The sequence below is a fragment of the Rhincodon typus genome, unplaced genomic scaffold, assembly GCF_021869965.1.
Source record: "Rhincodon typus isolate 14 unplaced genomic scaffold, sRhiTyp1.1 hic_rhity00001459, whole genome shotgun sequence".
Lineage (NCBI taxonomy): Eukaryota > Metazoa > Chordata > Chondrichthyes > Orectolobiformes > Rhincodontidae > Rhincodon > Rhincodon typus.
Genome location: NW_025967097.1, coordinates 747 through 20381, shown reverse-complemented (window position 1 = coordinate 20381; position 19635 = coordinate 747). Strand labels below are relative to the sequence as shown.

At 42.0% G+C, this 19635-nt stretch overlaps 1 protein-coding gene across 1 annotated transcript; it reads right to left on the bottom strand.

Moving 5' to 3' along the window:
- Positions 1-251: 251 nt before the first annotated feature.
- LOC125481258 (serine/threonine-protein kinase MRCK alpha-like) lies at positions 252-17812 on the bottom strand (the record flags this gene model as incomplete). The annotated part of the gene is made up of 3 exons (XM_048592570.1): positions 252-845; positions 2019-2081; positions 17487-17812. Coding segments are annotated over 3 exons (983 nt in total), but the record flags the coding sequence as incomplete, so codon positions are not given.
- Positions 17813-19635: the final 1823 nt, after the last annotated feature.

Below are 19635 nucleotides of genomic sequence, written 5' to 3'. Positions count from 1 at the left end.
GAAAATGACAATTGCTTTAGTTTTATTTTTTGTTGTTTCTTATACATCCTGTTTTGTCTTGCAATGAAGGCACTCAATTTGTACATCTGAGTTCCCCTTAGACCTAGGATTCTGCAGAAATGAGTTAATTCAACACAAAAAGGGATCGGGACATTTTCAGGCTGTACAACCGAGTGCTATGCTAAGAATTAGCTTTACCTGTGAAGTGGTTAGCCAGACAGAACTACAAACAAAAGGACAAACCAACTTACAGCATGTTGTGGGAATAGCTGGCCACATCAGTTCTTGTTGTCTTGACCTTCGACCCTGGCAGTCCACATAAATGCCCACAGTACTGAAACACAGTAAGTACTCCTTGCCCGAGATTTCCACTGCACAGATTGCATCGTTGGGCTGCTGCGTGATGAAGGAGAGAGTGTGGTCGTCAGGGTGGAGTAGGCTGACTGGACTCCCATCTCCCTGCAGCGGGTATTTGGCAAAACTGGACTGATAGCCGACAAGCAAGCGCTCGTTGAAAATGGCCATCCACTGCACGTTGCCCGGGACTTGGATTTCTTTGAACTTTTTGTGACGGGTTTTGCTCTGGTTGAGTTCATAGCACAGTACTTGTCGCTTCATGGCCACGCACAGGCATGTGGCTGTACCATGGCGCATTGTTCCTGATACCAGCGTCTGGCAGCCTTTCGTCTCCACCAGTTTGAAGAAATCACCTTCCCGACCATCAAGAGCAGAAGTGGGGAAGAGGCGGACATGCCGGTTTCTTCCGGAAATGACAGCGATGAGCTGCTCTCCTGAGATGAGCTCAATTTGATGGACCTTCTTATTATCACCAACACGGATGATTTCTACCAAAGTGAAGATGAAAAGTCATCATTCTGCATACATACATTTCTGTAGCAACTTTCATATCTTCAAAATGTTAAAATGCAATGAGGCATAGGCACGTACAATGTCGGAGCAATTTGTGCACAACAACCACCCATGGAGCACATACGGTGATACTGATTGAGGGGTCAATATTGGCCAAGACAATGAGAAGATCTTTGCTGTTCTTCCGTGAACAGTGCCATGGGATTTTAACATCCACCTAAGATAGCACCCTTCTCATGGAGTGAGAGTGATCTCATGACTCCTGACCAGTGAGAATGTTTCCATTGAGTCACTGAGGACACAGTAAAGGTCCTCAAGATATGTGGGAGCTGTGATAGGTGCTTAGATAAAGGCATATCATTTCCTTCACAAGTATTTCATCTGCAATTTTCTTTCAGAACTAGCAGTGGGCTGAAACCACCTCCCAACTCATACAAAATGAAAGTGAACCCCCCTTTCCCAGCCAGCATAAAGAGTAAATCTTGACCAAGCATTCAAAGCTCAATAGCTTTTTCTTCCTATAGGCCTGGGAAGAAATGGAATCACATCATAATCATCACTGTCCTCACTACATTGAGGGAGGGAAGTGAGAGTGAGGAAAAGGGGAAAGCTGGAGTGAGGGGGGAAAGGCTGGAGTGAGGAGGACAGCGAACCACATTCTGAGCATATCTAGTTTCGTGGATTTCATAGGGACCATATAGGAAGCTGGTAGCTTTCAGGCATAGAGCAGGTATTTTGATAATTTGTGGAGGTTAGGATCGCCATATTTTTGTACAGACTTCCCATTTCTATTTAACAACATGCAATCCATTCTGACGGTGACATGTACATCAGTCTCCACTGTTAGAGACAGGACATCCTGAATTACATTTTCACACCTGCTCCAGTGGCAAAGTATCTATATACAGAAGCTCTACAAGAAAATTTACAATGGGCAGTAAATGCTGGCTTAGGCAGTAGTGACCACATCCCATGAACAAATTACGTAAAAAAAATGTCAAATTTACACTAGAGGAGGTCAAGCACTTAAAGGAACAAAGTACGTAACAAACTTGCTGCTTATGTTGGTAATAAACTGAAATATTACTGCATGTGGAATTGTACAGGACCTAAACCAGTCACAGTGGGTTAGAAAGAAATCTGCTTACCATCTTTGGTGACGTGCACTACAAACAATCCTTCTTCATTTCCCAGTGCTATCCTTTCATGATCTGTAATGCAGTAACAGTGAGGGGAAGAGGTGTTAATATTTGCTAGCTGTGTCATAGTTTTCTCCTCTTGACTTGTATTTCACAGCTAACAAAGGTGCCAGACATCAACCAGATGGTGTCAGAAGAAAGCAATCTCAAGTCAGCACAACAGCAGTCATGTTATACAAAAAAAAGAGAACATTGGATGCTGGAAATCAGAAACTAAAACAGAAATTGCTGGAAAAACACAGTAGGTGTGGCAAATTCTGAGGTCAGAAAGCCGAGTTAATGTTTCGGGTTTAGTGCCTGAACAGTTCATTGCACCACCAACCTCTGTTATTAATTCAATACCAGTATGGAGTTTCATTCTTCACGTTTGCGTAGTAAACACAGCCCTGTCAACCCTGAGAACTTCTCCTCACTGATACCTGGGGGATAGTGCCAAAATTGACAGGCCTGTCGTATGACAGAGTCATACTCACAGAACCGTACCTTACAATGTCCCAGACACGACCATCACCATCTCTATTTAATAAAATATGAAATGACAGTTGTGAGAGATGATCTAGGCTTGGATAATGTACAGTCCATTTGGGTAGAGATGAAAAAAACAACAAAGAAAGTAAGACATTTGTAGGAGTAGTACGCAGACCCCCAAACAGCGGCCACTCTGTTGGGAAGGGGTATAAATCAACAAATAATAGGAGCATGTAAAAAGAATAGAAGAGTAACTGGTTGACTTTAATCTTCGTACTGGTTGGGTTAATCAAATTGATAAGAGTAGCTACAACAACAAATTCATAGAATGCATTAAAGAATTTCCTAGAACACTGTCATGAAACCAACCAGGGAGCAAGGTATTTTGGATCTGGTAATGGATAATGAGGCAGGTTTAATAAATTACCTCCAAGTATCCCCGTAGGAAGTAGTGATCATAACACGATAGAATTTAATATTCAGTTCGAGAGTGAAATTGAAACAGCTATGTTTAATTTAAATAAAGGAAACTATAATGAAACAGGGACAGGGTTAGCTAAAATGAATGGGCAGATAGATTAGCAGGAATGACAGTAAGCAGGCAGAGGCTTCCTTACTCACGGAAGCAATTCATGACTCTCAAAAAAAATACACATCCCACTAAGGAGGAAAGAATCTAAGAGAGGGATGAACCAACCATGGCTAACCAAGGAAGTTAAGGAAAGTATTAAATTGAAAGAAAAAGCATACAAGGAAGCAAAAGTCAGTGACAGCCCCGAAGAGGGGGATAAATTCAGAATCCAGCAAAGGAGGACTAAGAAGATAATAAAGAGAGGCAAAATAAACTAAGGGAAAATTAGTCAGGTACATAAAAACTGACAATAAAAGCTTCTTTAAATACATAAAAAGGAAGAGTGAGATCAAAGTGAAAATGGGCTCCTCAGAAAATGAATCTAAGGAGATGGTATTGGGGAGAAAGGAAAATGGCAGAGGAGTCTTTATGGTGGAAGATACTTCAAACATTCTACTGAAACTACAGAATAAGGGGGAGGAATTAAGTACTGTCTCTAAAGAAGTAGTACTAGACAAACTGATGGGTCTGAAGGCTGGTAAGTCCCCTGGCCTTGATGGCTTCCTTCTGAGGATCATAAAAGATGTAGCTACAGGAACTGTGGTCGCATTAGTTATAATTATCCAAAAAAAATCCTTGGACTCTGGAGAGGTACCAGAGGATTGGAAAACTGCTGATGTGACACCTCTATTCAAAAATGGAGGGAGGCACAAAGCGGGTAACCGAGGACTGAATGCCTAAAATCTATTGTTAGAAAAGTATTGAAATCAATTGCTAAGGAAATAATAGCAGAACATTTGGAAAATCATAATCAAGCAGAGACAGCATGGGTTCATGAAAGGGAAATCATGTCTGATTTATTTATCAGAGATTTTTGAGGAAGTCTCAACCAGGCTAGATAGAGGGGAACCAGCAAATGTGCTATATTTAGACTTCCTGAAGGCATTTGATAAGATACCTCACAAAAGGTTAAGTCATAAGATAAGAGCCCACGATATTGCAGGTGCTGTACTGGCATGGATAGAGAATTGGTTCATGGGCAGGAAACTGCAAGTGGGGATAAGGGGGTCAGAGTGTAAGAGTAGGGGACTTTTACTGCAACTGTACAAGGTGCTGGTGAAACTACATCTGCAGGTACTGTGAGCAGTTTTGCTTTCCTCATATAAGGATAGATATCATTTCATTGGAGGCAGTTCAGGGAAGGCGCACTCGGACGACCATGTATGGAAGGATTAAAACAGATTGGAACCTAGTCACTCGAGTTTAGAAGAATGACAGGTGATCTCATTGAAGCATATAGGATTGTTGAGGGGTTTCACAGGGTAAATACTGAGAGGATGTTTTCCCTCATGAGTATAGGACCAGAAGGCATAGTTTCAGAATAAAGGTATACCAATTTAAGACTGAGATGAAGAGCAATTTCTTCTCTTAGAGGGTCATCTTTAGAATTCCTTGCCACAGAAGCTGTGGGGGCAGTCCTTGTGTATACTTAAGTCTGAGACAGTTAGATTCTTGATCAGTAGGGGAATCAAGGGCTATGGGGAAAAGGGCAAGAACGTAGATGTGAGGAACGTTGGATCAGCCATGATCCTACTGAGTGGGGAACAGGCTTGAGGAACCAGATGGCCTCCTCTGTTTCTACTTCTCACAACAAGACAACAACAATGTTGTTCAGGAGGAAACTCCACGGTTTTCATCCAACAACACTGAAGGAAAGGCAATACATTTCCAAGTCAGAATGGTGAGTGACTTGGAGGGAACTGGTGGTGCTCCCATATATCTACTATCTTTATCCTTCAAAGTGAACATATTTGTGGGTTTGGAATCAATACTCATCCATGTATAACCCCAGCTGAAGGACGCACTGAGGGTGGCATGGGAACACAATGTACTCTGTGTGAGAACTTCATTGTCCACCACCAGGAGCAGCTCAGCAGCATCACTACTGACCGAGCCTACCCTGTATCCTCAACCTGAGACCCCTGGTTTTGGACTCCCCCATCATTGAGAACATCCTTTCCACATCTACTCTGTCTAGTCATGTTAGAACTTTCCAGGTTTCTATGAGATTCCTCCTTATTCTCTGAACTCCAGTAAAAATAATCCTAACAAATGCAATCTCTCTTCATAAGTCAGCCTTACCACACTGCTCTAGTAAATATCTGTTGCACTCTCTCCACTGCCAGAACATCCTTCCTCAAATAAGGAAACCAAAGCTGCAGACAATACTCCAGGCGTGGTCTCACCAAGGCCCTATATAATAGTGGCAAGACATCCCTGCTCCATTACTGGAATCCTCTCACTATGAAGGTCAAACTACCATTTGCACTCTTCAGTGCCGGCTGCACCTCTGCACCTACCCTTAGCGAGTGGTGTATGAGGACACCTAGGTCTCACAGCACCTCTCACTTTTCCAATCTTTTGCCATTCAGGTCATAAGTTGCATTCCTGTTTTTGCTATCAAAGTGGATAACCTCACCATTATCCACATCATACTTCAGATGTCATGCATTTGTCTACTCAATCAACATGTCAAAATCACACTAAGCTTCTCTGCATCCTCCTAACAGTTCACTTCCACATCACATTCAAGTAAAGAGCCATTAATTTTGCCTTTTTACCATACTTTTGCCCCTCTGACCCTATTTACTGCTGTTTTTCCGTTTGCATAGTCTGTCCTTTGCTATTCCACTCTGGGTTTTGTTATCCAAACAACTGCACGGTAATGCTGACAAATGGTTTAAAGCCCTCTCCACAGCCCTAGTTATTCAATTTGCCAGGACACTGGTCTTAGCATGGTTCAAGTGAAGCTTATTCCACCAGAACAGCTACCATCTATCCAAGTACTGGTGCCAGTGGCCCATGATTTGAAACCCATTTCACCCACACCAATCTTAGAGCCACGCATTTATTTCCTTGACTTTATTTAGCCTATGCCAGTTTGCCTGTGACTCAGATAGTAATCCAGACACAAAAATAAAACAAAGAACTGCGGATGCTGGGGGTGGCATGGTGGATCAGTGGTTAGCACTGCTGCCTCACAGCGCCAGGGACCCAGGTTCAATTCCACCCTTGGGCGACTGTCTGTGTGGAGTTTGCACATTCTCCCCGTGTCTGCATGGGTTTCCTCTGGGTGCTCCGGTTTCCTTTCACAATCCAAAGATGTGCAGGTTAGATGGATTGGCCATGCTAAATTGCCCATAGTGATCAGGGATGTGTAGATTAGGGGGATGGGTCTGGTGGGATGCTCTGAGGGTCGATGTGGACTTGTTGGGCTGAAGGGCCTGTTTCCACACTGTAGGGATTCTATGAAATCAATTCTATAAAATCTGAAAGAAGATCAGAAATTGCAGGAGAAACTCAGCAGGTTTGGCAGCGTCTGTGGGAAGAAAGCAGAGTTAACGTTTTGAGTCCAGTGACTTCATAATAACTGTTAACAGCTGGGAAAAAGTAGCATTTATTCTGACGATGAAGTTAGGGGGTTGGTGGTGTGTGGGAAGGGGAGAGGTGAGTGGATAGGTGGCGAGAGAGAGAGAGAGAGATACGAACGGGATTGATAAACAAGGACATTATGCTTAGCAGGCCAGGACAGAAGAAAAGCTGAAGAAGTGATAAAAAGAACTAAGAGTAGGAGAAAATGGGTGAGCTGTACCAAATACAACCATAACTAGAGATGACGACTTTGGAGATTCTGCTTTTCAATTTGGCTCTAAACTGTTCAAAATCTTTCAGCAATCTATTTTCTAATCATAACAATATCATTGGTACCAATGTGGACAATGGATGAGGTTCTGCTGAAAGATTTTAGACAGACAGTAAGGGAATCAATCTTTAAAGGGAAAAGGCGGGAAAGTAGAGCTGAAGATTACCAGATCAGCTGAGATCTTGTTGAATACCAGAGCAAACTCAATGGGGCTGAATGAACTACCGCTCCTACATTTTATGGTCTTACGATAGGGAAATTACAATAGAGAGGGAGACACAAACGGGAAAATGTTAGAGTCTGTTATAAAGGATGCAACAGCAGAGCATTTAGAAATACATAGTAAATGGAAGCAGAGTCAGCATGGCTTCATGATGGGAAATAATGCCTGACAAATCAATTAAATTCTCTGAGGAGGTAACAAGCAGGATAGATGAAGGGGAACCAGAATTCGGCAGATTTCTTTTTTACTTCAGGGGACTATCAAAGATGGGTTGTAAGTATATTCAAGACTGAATTAGAAAGATTTTAAAATCATTAAGGAAATCAAAGTTATGAGGAAAAGGCAGGAAAGTGGATTGTCAGTTCACCTACAATCTCATTCAAAGGCAGAGCAGGCTTGTTGAGTTGAATAGCTTGCTTCTACCCACATCTTATGGTCTTATTATAACTGCTGACAACCAGTCACAAATGACTTGCTTCACCAAGTTCAAATCAGAAATGCTATCACTGCTGGGAATAGACAAACTGATCTGCTGCTCCATATTGAAATTGGAGCTACAGGTACAGTGTCTCAAAATGGGAACCTTGGGGCCGAATCAGTGAAAGATTTAGAGTCTTGCTGGTTTCTGAGTTGGATAGGTCAGGTTATGAATGGATCTGGCAGGTCAAGTGTCGCGCAAACCACTTGATAGAAAAAAAAAGTGATGCCAATAATTAGTCAGCAGTTAGATGGCAGCTTAACAAAAACAAAGACAACAAGGTGCAGAGCTGGATGAACACAGCAAGCCAAGCAGCATCATAGGAGCAGAAAGGCTGACGTTTCAGGCCTAGACCCTTCATCAGAAAGGGCCGAAACGTCAGCCTTTTTGCTCCTCTGATGCTGCTTGGCCTGCTGTGTACATCCAGCTCTGCACCTTGTTGTCTCGGATTCTCCAGCATCTGCAGTTCCTACTATCTCTAACAAAAACAAATCTGGTTTTCACAAAGCCAGATTTGAGAGAAGTGTCAAAAGTCATAATGGACCGGGCAGTGTAGATACGGAGAAACTCCTCTCTCTTCTAAAAGGATGAGGAATGAGAGGTCACAGATATAAGGTGCAAAAGAAGAAAATGTGATTTGAGATTTTTTTTCCACACAGTAAGGAGATAGGGTGTGGAACACACTGCCTGAAGTACGCCCAGGTTTAATTAAGGCATTGAAAGGAGAGATTAATTCATGTGATTTTATGGTGAAAATGAAGGAGAATAGTGCCAAGCTATAACGTACATTCTGAGGGCCAATGCAGGCCTGATGGACCAAATGACCTCCTTCGGCACCATAACAGTTCTGAGATTGTGAAAAGGGGAAGAAGTCTATTCTTTAGAGTAGAGGACAATGATGTGGAAAAGTAGAGAAAGAAACAGCAAACTGTTCCTTATATTAAGCCTTACACTCCCTCAGGATGTATCCAAGCATTTCACAATTAATTTTTTTCAAGGTGGGAGGTAGCAAGATAGGAAGTTATGGATAGGAAGAATAACCACCAACATAAACAGCATGGGTTAAATGGAATGCCTGACTCAGGAGCTAGAGTAGGCCATTTGACCTTTCAAGCCTGAGAGACCATTCAATAAGTTCTGGTCACAGCTCCACTTTTGGGTCTGCACCCCAAGTTCCTTGACTTAGCTTTGAATCAATTTATAGACACAGCCTCCATGACCATTTAAGAGAATTCCACTGACAAGACACGCTCAGTGAAACAAAAATGCCTAAGCTCTATAAAGGGAGAACTATTATTCTTAGTTTTCATCTCCCACACAAGAGGAGTGTCCATCTAGCCAGTCCCCTCAGGATTTTATATAAGACCATCTCTCATTTTTCTAAACTAAAGTGGATATGGACTAACCCCTTTAACTTGTTTTCCTAAGATAAGCCCTTTGTCCCAGGAATGAGTTGAATGAACCTTTGCAGAACCAACTCTAAAGCAATAGTTAAAAAACCTAAAGAACTGTGGATGCTGGAAATCAGAAACACAAACAGAAATCGCTGGAAAAACTCAGCAGATATGGCAGTATCTGTGGAGAGAGATCATAGTCAACATTCTGAAGAAGGGTCACTGGACCCAAAACATTAACTCTGATCTCTCTCCACTGATGCTGCCAGACCTGCTGGGTTTTTCTACCAATTTCTGTTTTTGTTTCTAAAGCAACAGTATTTTTTTTTCAAATAAAGACACCAAAACTGTAACAGTACTACCAGATGTAGTCTGCCCAATGCTCTGTCCAGCTTTCCTACTTTTATATTCCATTCCACTTCTCGATCACTAGCTGTGCCTATATACTAACTTTAAATTCATATACCAGAAGCCATCAATCCCTCTCCATTCAAATATAGCTTACTTCTTTCCTATTTTTTCTGCCAAAGTGGACAAGTTCACATTTTCCCACATTATACTCCTTTTGATAAACTTTTGCCCATTTGCTTAACCTGTTTATATCCCTTTGCAGACTCTCTTCCTCCTTCATGTGTTTCATGTACAACCAGATCTCTCTGCACCACAGAGCCCTACAAACTTTACCTCTTGTCAAATAGCTACTGCTTGTCCATTTTGACAGGAAGCCAGAAAAGTTCACATTTAGCCATATTACATTCCCTTTGCCAAATTCTTGTCCATTCACTTAAGCTGTCTATATCCTTTTATAGACTCTCTACCTCCTACCTCTATCTGAAAACTTACCTTCCTACCAATCTTGGTGTCATTGTAAATTTAGCTACCGTACATTACATTGCCTCATTTAAATAATTGATAGATATTAAATAGTTGAGTACTCAGCACTGAGCAACAAGGTATTCCACCAGCTACAGCTCACCAATTTGAAAAAGACCCATTAATCCTCACTCTGTTTCCCGTTAGCTAACCAATACTTTATGCATGCTATTATATTACCCCATACACTAGCTAGTCCTGGTTTGTCCCTTGGTCCCTACTTGATCAATGAGACCATACTAACTGTCCCTCAGTCCTCCTTTACCTCTCCTGTGTCCAGAAAGGAATTGAAAATTATTGCCAGGTCATCTCTAAGCACCGTGAATGTTATTTAATCAAAAAAAACTCGAATAGATTAGTTAAAAAAGTTTCCTTTGTCTAAATGGCCTGCTTCTACTCTTATGTCCGATGGTCAAAGCCATCTTGGCTTTGCCCTTTTAGGTTATGATTTTCCAAATGCCTGCTACAAACTCAGAGGCTGACAGCACAGAGTGCCTCCAGTCTGTGCTGGTCTAAAACAAACACCTAACTATTCTAATGCCATTTTCCAGCATTTGGCCCATAGACTTGTATATCTTGGCATTGCAATTGTGCATCCAAATAATTCTTCAATGTTATGCGGGTTTTGCCTCGACCACCCTTACAGGCAGTGAGTTCCAGATTTCTAGCATGAAAAATCTTTTCCTCACATATCCTGCAAATCTCCTTCCCTGACTTTAAATCTATGTCCCTGGTCACTGATCTCTCAAAGAACAAAGAACAGAGAACAAAGAACAATACAGCCCAGGAACAGTCTCTTCGGCTCTCAAAGCCTGTGCTGACACATTTTGCCCTTCCATACTAAAACTGTCTTCACTTACAGGATCCGTATCCCTCTATTCCCTTCCTATTCATGTATTCATCCAGGTGTTTCTGGAATGCTGCTATTGTGTCTGCTTCCACCACCTCCTCTGGCAGCTCGTTCCAGGCACTCACCACCCTTTGTGTGAAAAACCTGCCTCGCACATCTGTTTTAAACTTCGTCCCCCTCGCACCCCAAACCGCACCTTGAACCTGTGTCCCTTGGCAATTGACCCCTCCACCCTGGGAAAAAGCCTCATACTTTCCACTCTATCCATGCCATTCACAATCTTATAAACTTCTATCAGGTCGCCCCCTCAACCTCCTGCATTCCAGTGAAAACAAACACAGTCTATACTACCTTCCTTCATAGCTAAAAACCCCCATACCAGGCAACACCCTGGTAAACCTTTTCTATACCCTCTTCAAAGCATCCACATTCCTCTGATAGTTGGTGACCGGAATTGTAAGCAATATTCCAAATGCGGCCTAACTAAAATACTATAAAGCTGCAGCGTAAATTGCCTATCCTTATACTCAATTCCCCATCCAATGAAGGCCATTGGGCATTTTTACGATCTTAACTACCTGCACTGCCACCTTCAGTGATCTGTGGACCTTCACACCCAGATCCCTCTGCATATCAATACTCGTGTCCTGCCATTCACTGTATATTCGCCATCAAGGAGAAAAGTTTCTTCCTGTCTATCCTGTTTAGGCCTCTCAGTTTTATACATCTCAGACTCCTCTGCTCCAAAGGAAAACTAGCCAGTCTATCTGACCTCTCCTCATAACTGAAACTCTCCAGCCCAGGCAACATCCAGATTGCCTGTGCACCCTCTCCACTGAAATCACATCTCTCCTATAATGTAGATTCTAGAACGGCACACAATACTCTAGTAGCTGTGGCCTAACCAATGTTTTATCCAGTTCCAGCATAACCTCCCTGCTCTTAAACTATATACCTTGATGAATAAAAGCAAGTATCCCACATGCCTTCTTAATCATTCTTTCTACCTGTTCCGTGATCTTAAGAGACTGGTAGACATGCACATCATGTGGTGCTTCCAAGGGTTCCACCATTTATCATGTATTCCCTTGGTGTGTTTGTCCTGCCAAAGTGCATCACCTCATGTTAGTGAGGATTAAATTTCATTTGCCACTGTTTAGCCTATCTGATCAGTCCACCTATATCCTTTTGTAATATAAGGTTATCCTCCTCACTATTTACTACCCCACCAAGTTTTCATATAATTCACCGATCAACTCTCCTACATTCAAGTCTAAACTGTTTGCATGTAACAGAAATGTTAAGGACCCCAACACTGAACCCTGCAAAATCCCAGGGGAAACAGGCTTCCAGTCACAAAAACATCCCTTGAACATCATCCTCTGCTTCCTGCCACTCAGCTAATTCTGGATCCAATTCACAAATTTCTTAGGTTCCAGTGGGCTTTTACCCTTGCTATCAGTCTCCCATGCGGGACCTTATTAAAAGCCTTGCTGAAGTCTAATTAGACCACATCAAAAGCATTGCCGTCACCTACACACCTGGTCACCTCTTTGAAAAATTGAGTTAAGTTGCTTAGACACGACCTCCACTGAACAAAACCAAGCTGACTGTTCTTAAGTAATCTTTGCCTCTCCAAGTATAGATTATTACTGTCCCTGAGAATTACTTCCAGTAGTTTCCCCAACACTGAGGTTAGACTGAATGGACTGTAGTTTCCTGGTTTATCCCTTGTTTCCTTCTTGAACAATGGGACCACATTGGCTGTCCTCTGGTCCTCTGGCACCTCTCCTGTGTCCAGAAAGGAATAGAAAATTATTGCCAGGATCCCTGCTACTTTCTCCCTTGCCTTACTCAACAGCCGGGGATACATTTCATTCAGCCCAGGAGACTTATCTACTTTAAAGCCTGCTAGACCACTCAGAACGTCTTCTCTGTCTATGATAATTTCTTAAACTCCTAAATACTGGATTCAAGCACATGCCTCTGACAGATGGTAGGCTAACTGACTTCCTCCTGCTTCTGTGCTATGAAGCTACATTCTATGAATTTTCTTGGAGTACAATCACTCTTGTTATGATGTTAAACACAGCAGCTAAATTACAAAGAGCAAAGCCACACAACTAATCTTTGTCTTTTTAAATACCAGACAGGACACTTCCTCCAGAGATAGTAGGAACTGCAGATGCTGGAGAATCCGAGACAACAAGGTGCAGAGCTGGATGTACACAGCAGGCCAAGCAGCATCATAGGAGCAAAAAGGCTGACGTTTCGGCCCTTTCTGATGAAGGGTCTAGGCCTGAAACGTCAGCCTTTTTGCTCCTATGATGCTGCTTGGCCTGCTGTGTTCATCCAGCTCTGCACCTTGTTGTCCAGGACACTTCCTCCATTTACTTCCTCTTGTATGAGGGTGAGAGGGCCTTGATTGATTGTCCTATCTAACAGGCAGCATTCTCTGAGTACTGCTCTCTCACAATTGAATCAACAATGACACTAACAGCAAAAGCAAAACAGGAAAATCTGATTTTCTGAAGAAGGGTCCAGGCCCAAAAACGTCAGCTTTCCTGCTCCTCTGATGCTGCCTGGCCTGCTGTGTTCATCCAGCTCCATACCTTGTTATCTTTTAAAACTGATTGAAGGTTTTCAAAATGCTGAACTGAAAGGTATAATATAATATTTAAAACAATTGCTTGGCAGTAAAGGACTTAAATATTGCTGAAGACAAATACATGTTGCTGAAGACTTTCATAGAATAATAGAATTTTGCAGTAGACAGGGGAGGCCATCTGACCCATTGTGTCTGTACTGGCTCCTGAAAGAGCCATGCAGCTAGTCCCATTCTCTAGTTGTATCTCTGTAGCTTTCCAAATTAATCACTTTCAAATATATATCCGGCTCTCTGAGAGGATTCAGAAAGTATACTGCTGGGACTGGAGGGTTTGAGTTATAAGAAGAGGCTGGATAGGCTGGGGCCTTTCTCAGTGGAGCGCAGGAGGCTGAGGGATAACCTTATAGAGGTTCATAATTTCATGAGGTGCATAAATAAGGTGAATAGTAAAGGTCTTTACCCAAGAGTAGGGGAGGCCAAAACTAGAGGGCATATTTTTAAGTTGAAAGGGGAAAGATTTTAAAGTGGCCTGAGGGGCAACTTTTTCACACAGCGGGTGGTTCCTATGTGGAATGAACTGCCAGAGGAAATGGCAGATGCAGGTACAGTTGTAACATTTAAAAGATATTTGGATAGGCACATGAATAGGAATGGTTTAGAGGGATATGGGCCAAACAAGACAAGGTCGGTGTGAACGAGTTGGACTGAAGAGTCTGTTTCTATGCTGAATGACTATGACTGAATGGAATCCGCCTCCACCTCCCAGGAAGTGCATTCCAAATCCTAACAACTCTCCGAGTAAAGAAGTTTCTCCACATCTCACTCTTGGCTCTCCTACTGACCATCTTGAAATTGTAACCCCTAGCTACTAACATACCAAATGGTAGAAATAGAATATTTTTCTTTATCCTGTCAGAATGTTTAATTTTGATTACCTCAATAGGTCACCTCTTAATCTTCTCTGCTCCAAGGAGAATAAGCCCAATTTCTCTATTCTTTCCTTGTATCTTAAAATCCCTCATTCCTGGATAATTCTAGTAAATCTCCTTTGAACTCTCTCCAGGGCTTTAACATTCGTCTTTAAATAAGGTGCCCAGAACTGAACACAAAATTCCAAATGTGGTCTGACCAATGAATTGTGAAAGTGTAACATCACTTCCTTGCTTTTATACTCTATGCCTCTATTTATAAACCCAAAGATCCTACGAGCCTTCTTAACAGCTGTTTCAACTTGCCTGGCCACCTTCAGAGAATCATGCACATGTATCCCAAGGTCCATCAGGTTTGTACCACTGAGCCTGTATTGTCTCTCTGTGTTTCTTCTACCGAAATGCATTACTTCACATTTCTCTGCATTGAAATTCATCTGCCAGGTGTCTGCCCATTTGGCCAACTTGTCAATGTCCCTCTGAAATCCCTCAGCGTCATCCTCACAATTCACTATTCTGCCCAGGTTAATGTCATCTGGAAATGTACAGATTTTGCTCTTCACACCCATCTCCAAATCATTTATGTATATCAGAAAAACTAAGGGTCCCAACAGCAATCCCTGGGGAAAGCTACTTTCAACTTGTCCCCAATCTGAGAAACGCCCATTTATATCCACCCTCTGTTTCCTATCTTTTAGCCAACTTCTAATCCACGCTGCCAATGATCCATCAGTTCCAAACATTTCTAATTTGTTAACCAACCTGCCATGTGACAATGTACCAAATGCTTTCTGAAAGTCTGAATCTACAATATCCACAGTACTACCCTCATCCACTGTCTGTGTCACCTCATCAAAAAACTCAATTAAATTTGCCAGATATAACCTGTCTTGAACAAAGCCATGTTGACCGTCCAGTGTTAACTTATTTTTCTCTAAGTGTATATTTATCCCATATTGTGGCCCCCATCAGTTTCCCCACTATTGATGTCAAGCTGACAGGTCTGCAGTTTCCTGGGTTATCCTCTGTGCTTTTCTTAAACAATGGTCTCACATTTGCAATTCTCCAGTCGCCCTGTGACTAATTCCGGAAAGGCCTGGAAAATTTCTGTCAACAGCTCCCCAGTTTGCTCCCTTACCTCTCCCAGCAATCTAGAACACACCCCATCCAGGCCTGATGATTTCTCTACTCGGAATGCTGCCAGCCTTTTCAGCACCTCTTCTTTATCTGTTACTATACTACTCAATACATTTTCAATTAGGTTATTGTCACCACCTTCTAATTTGATGAAGACAGAAGCAAAATATTAATTTAGTACCTCTGCCATAACCCTTGCATCACTGAAGCAAAGAAAAGCTCAGCGCAAGCTGGAAAAACAGCATCTCATTTTCCGCTTGAGAACTTTTAATATCGAGTTCAATAAAATTAGGGTCTGATCACCTTCTCCCAATTCCTTACCCCAACCCCACACACCAGGCCTTGTCATCGCATGGGCTGCTATCACAACCATCTCATTGTCAACTTCTAGTGGTCCCCATTAGCAGCTACTGATTCTCCCAGGCTGACCTTTACCCATTCAATTGTCTGTCCAATTCTCTCTCTCTGTGCTCCACGTCCACCTATCGTTTACTCCTTCCCCTACGCTATCATCATCATATATACTAACCTTCTCTTAGTTCAAATCAGTTCTGAAGTAGGGTCACTGGGCCTGAAACATTAACTCTGCTTTCTCTCCACCTGCTGAATTTTTCCAGCAATTTCTGTTTTTTTGTTTCTGATTTCCAGCATCCACAGTTCTTTGTTTTTTTTAAGCTTATCCTGCTTGTTTTTTTATGGGCTCCACTTTATCCTTTTACTATTAAGTTTTACTTTTAGTGTAGCCTGCCATCCTTCTCTCACACTTCCTCTTAGCCTTCTGTATTCCAGCCTTAGCTTCTTTCCTGCATTTGAGATGCTCTTCCTGATTTATATTGCTACTTTTACTCCGGTATGCATCATATGCCGTCTTTTTCTTTCTTATTGTCTCATCAATATCCTTAGTCATCCAGGGCATTCTAGCTTTGGATATTCTGTATTTCTCATGGGTATGTACCTAGCTACTCATCTCTCTTGAAATTCTCCCGTTTTATGCACCAAATGTGTTCCCAATTATTGGGATCCAATTCAACTTTTAGATCCCTGAAATCTGCCCTTTTCCAGCTTGGAATCTTAATCATTTAGACTAATTTTTATCCCCTTCCAACTTAATATTAAAACTTATTATGTTATGATCATTATTTTCCAAATGCTTACCTACTCTGATGTTCTCCACCTGACCTGTCTCATTTCCTAGGACCAGATCCAACACAGCTCCCTCCCTGGTATGACTGGAACTGTATTGTTCCAGAAAGTTCTCGCACATAATGCAGGAATTTCTCTCCTCCGTACCCCACAGTCTCTTTTTCTTAGTCTACACTAGAGTAATTGGAATCACCATTTATCACAACCCTACCTCTCCACAATCTGCCTACAAATGCTGTCTTCTACTTCCTTCCCATTATTTGCACTCATCAGGACAAATGTATGAATATCAAATTTCAAATTTCACAACTTTTTATACGGCAGGAGAAAAGGGTGCTGCTGCTCACCAGCAAGTCAACTCTGATTGGCTGAGACATTGCCATGAAGAAAGCAACTGAAAAAGATAGCTTCATATTTCTAAGTACACCCACAAAAGGTACAAGGCCTAAACATATTCCTTTACTTATAGAGAATGGTTCCCTGTGCTCTTATATTACCTCCAGTAAGGATAAATGAATCACATTATCAGCTTGAATGATTACCTTAAATTAATTGTTAGAATAGCTGTTAGCACGTAGTTGTTCGGAAAGTGCTGCCCAATGGGAGAATCACATCGAACAATAAACATTTTGTCTTGGGTTTTGCCAGTTTAGACTGTTTGAACACAGTCTGCATTCTGCCTACTGTAAAACCCAAAGTACATGCTGTTTTATTAAATCCGCGATTTGCAGACACAAGGCTTCACTACCTGCTATCACACCACTACAGAAATTCATACAACATTGGTCAATTATTACTTCTGGATCTGAAAAGTGCTCAGTGAATTCAAATTACTCTGGAAAGGAAAATTCTCTCAAACATCATGTTAAAAAAGGTGATTCACACTGCTATTATGTCGTGTTGACACAAGTGGTATTTTTTTACAAATAAAATCGTCTGTCAGCCCAAAAGGATGCTCTGCCGATTAAGGGAACTCAGCAACATCGTGTATGAATGTCAGTGCCAGTATGATACCAGGTATGGAGGCCATACAGCCCTACCTATAATTGCAGCTGACTGCGTTGTCTTAATGAGTGGCAGGGCACTGTCATAAGCTTCTTTTGGAACAAAGACTGATCGGTCCTTGAGTTTGTTCTTCTTCAATATCCGGTGCAGCTCGTTCAGCAGTCCCACCCATTTATTTTTCTCATTTTCACTGTCGGCCAGTATGAGGATTGAACACTTGTTATTGGATGTTGATAGTTGGGAGGCTGTAACCTGCAATGAATGAGGTGATGTTAAAGTGAAAATCCAGGCAGCTTGAAAACACGAGTTAAACCATTTGCATATTCTTATTTTACCCTTACCTCTCAAACTTTTAACCACTCTATTAGATTATCTGAAAATTCAGATGAAACTAGCTAACTGTAGACTGGCCACATTATGTAAAAATATAACTCTGCTTGTTCAACCCTTCTTTATTCCACTGCATGGCTGATTTGTGCTAATTCAGCTAACAGTTGATCTTCTTTGCAATCTCAGAGACTAGCACCCATTTAAAAAATAATTCTAGTCCTTTTATTAGGGATGGACAGTAAATACTGGCATAGCCAGTGACACCCACATTCCAAGGACAATTTTTTTAAAAGAATGAATGAATGGTGCATAAACTATTTCAGATAAAACTGACCAAATACAAATCTATTAATCGGTATAAGCATGTTTACAATTTAACTAATATCCCATACCACACAACACTCACACCGCTTTACATCACCCATGCATATCAAGGGCAGCCACCCATACTGGGTAAATACTGCCAATCATATGCCAGAATCATCGGAGTTAATTACAACAGTGCTATTTATCAAACCTCTGGCTATTTGTGGCATATTTGTACATGAAAGCCTTTTAACTGATTGCACAACTTGAATGGCACACAACTTTTCTTCGCAGAGATTCCTACTTTAACGGTAAGCCTTTACTGCAGATATTTTGATCCTCAGCTTTTGCAGCATTTATACTTTTGCTATTTCTGTGCAAGAAAGGAGGAAATCATGAAGGAAATTCATGACTCCTCAAAGCCTGTCCATGATCTACAATGTACAAGTCAGGAGTGTGATGGAATACTCCCCACTTGCCTGGATGAGTGCAGCCCCAACAACACTCAAGAAGCTTGACATCATCCAGGACAAAGCAGCCCGCTTGACTGACACTACATCCATAAGCATTCACTCCCTCCACCACTGACGCTCAGTAGCAGCAGTGTGTACTATCTACAAGATGCACTGCAGAAATTCACCAAAGATCCTCAGACAGTACCTTCCAAACCCACGACCACTTCCATCTAGAAGGACAAGGGCAGCAGATACATGGGAACACCACCACCTTCAAGTTCCTTTCCAAGTCACTCACCGCCTGACTTGGAAATATATCGCCGTTCCTTCACTGTCGCTGGGTCAAAATCCTGGAATTCCCTCCCTAATAGCATTGTGCGTCAACCCACAGCAGGAGGAATGCAGCAGTTCAAGAAGGCAGCTCACTACCACCTCCTCAAGGGCAACTAGGGATGGGCAAGAAATTCAGGCCCAGCCAGCGACGCCCACATCCCACGAAATGAATGAAAAAAAAATTTTAAAAAAGAACTTCCAGGCTGGGAACTGCGATCTCATTCTGGGGTAACTTCTAATAATGATAGTAGAAAAATGAAGACATTGCATTTATACAGCATCCTTCATAACTTTCCCAAAAGTGTTTTACAGTCAATTAAGCACTATTTGAAATATAGTTGTTATTGCACTGCAGGAACTGCTCCAGCAAGTTTTGCATAGCAAGTGCTGAGAGAGAGAGATAATGACCAGTCAACAATTTCACAGAACCACTGAATGGTTACAGTACAGATATGATGGGCTGAAGGGCATTTTCTGTGCTTTTGACCTCTGTGGAAGTGGTCCATCATATCCACGCTAGCCCTCTGCAACAGTAAATCACCTAATGTCACTACCCCACTCTTCTCTGTAATCCTGCACATTTTTCCTTCAGAATGATCCAAATCAGTTTGAATCTGTCACTGGGACCTGCTTCCATCACACTCCTCAGGCACTGGACTCACTTGCTCCCTGGAAGAGGTTTTCCTCATGTTGTTATTGATTGCTTTCCCAATTACCTTAAATTTCTGCCCACTGCGGCTTGATCCTTTTGTCAATGGAA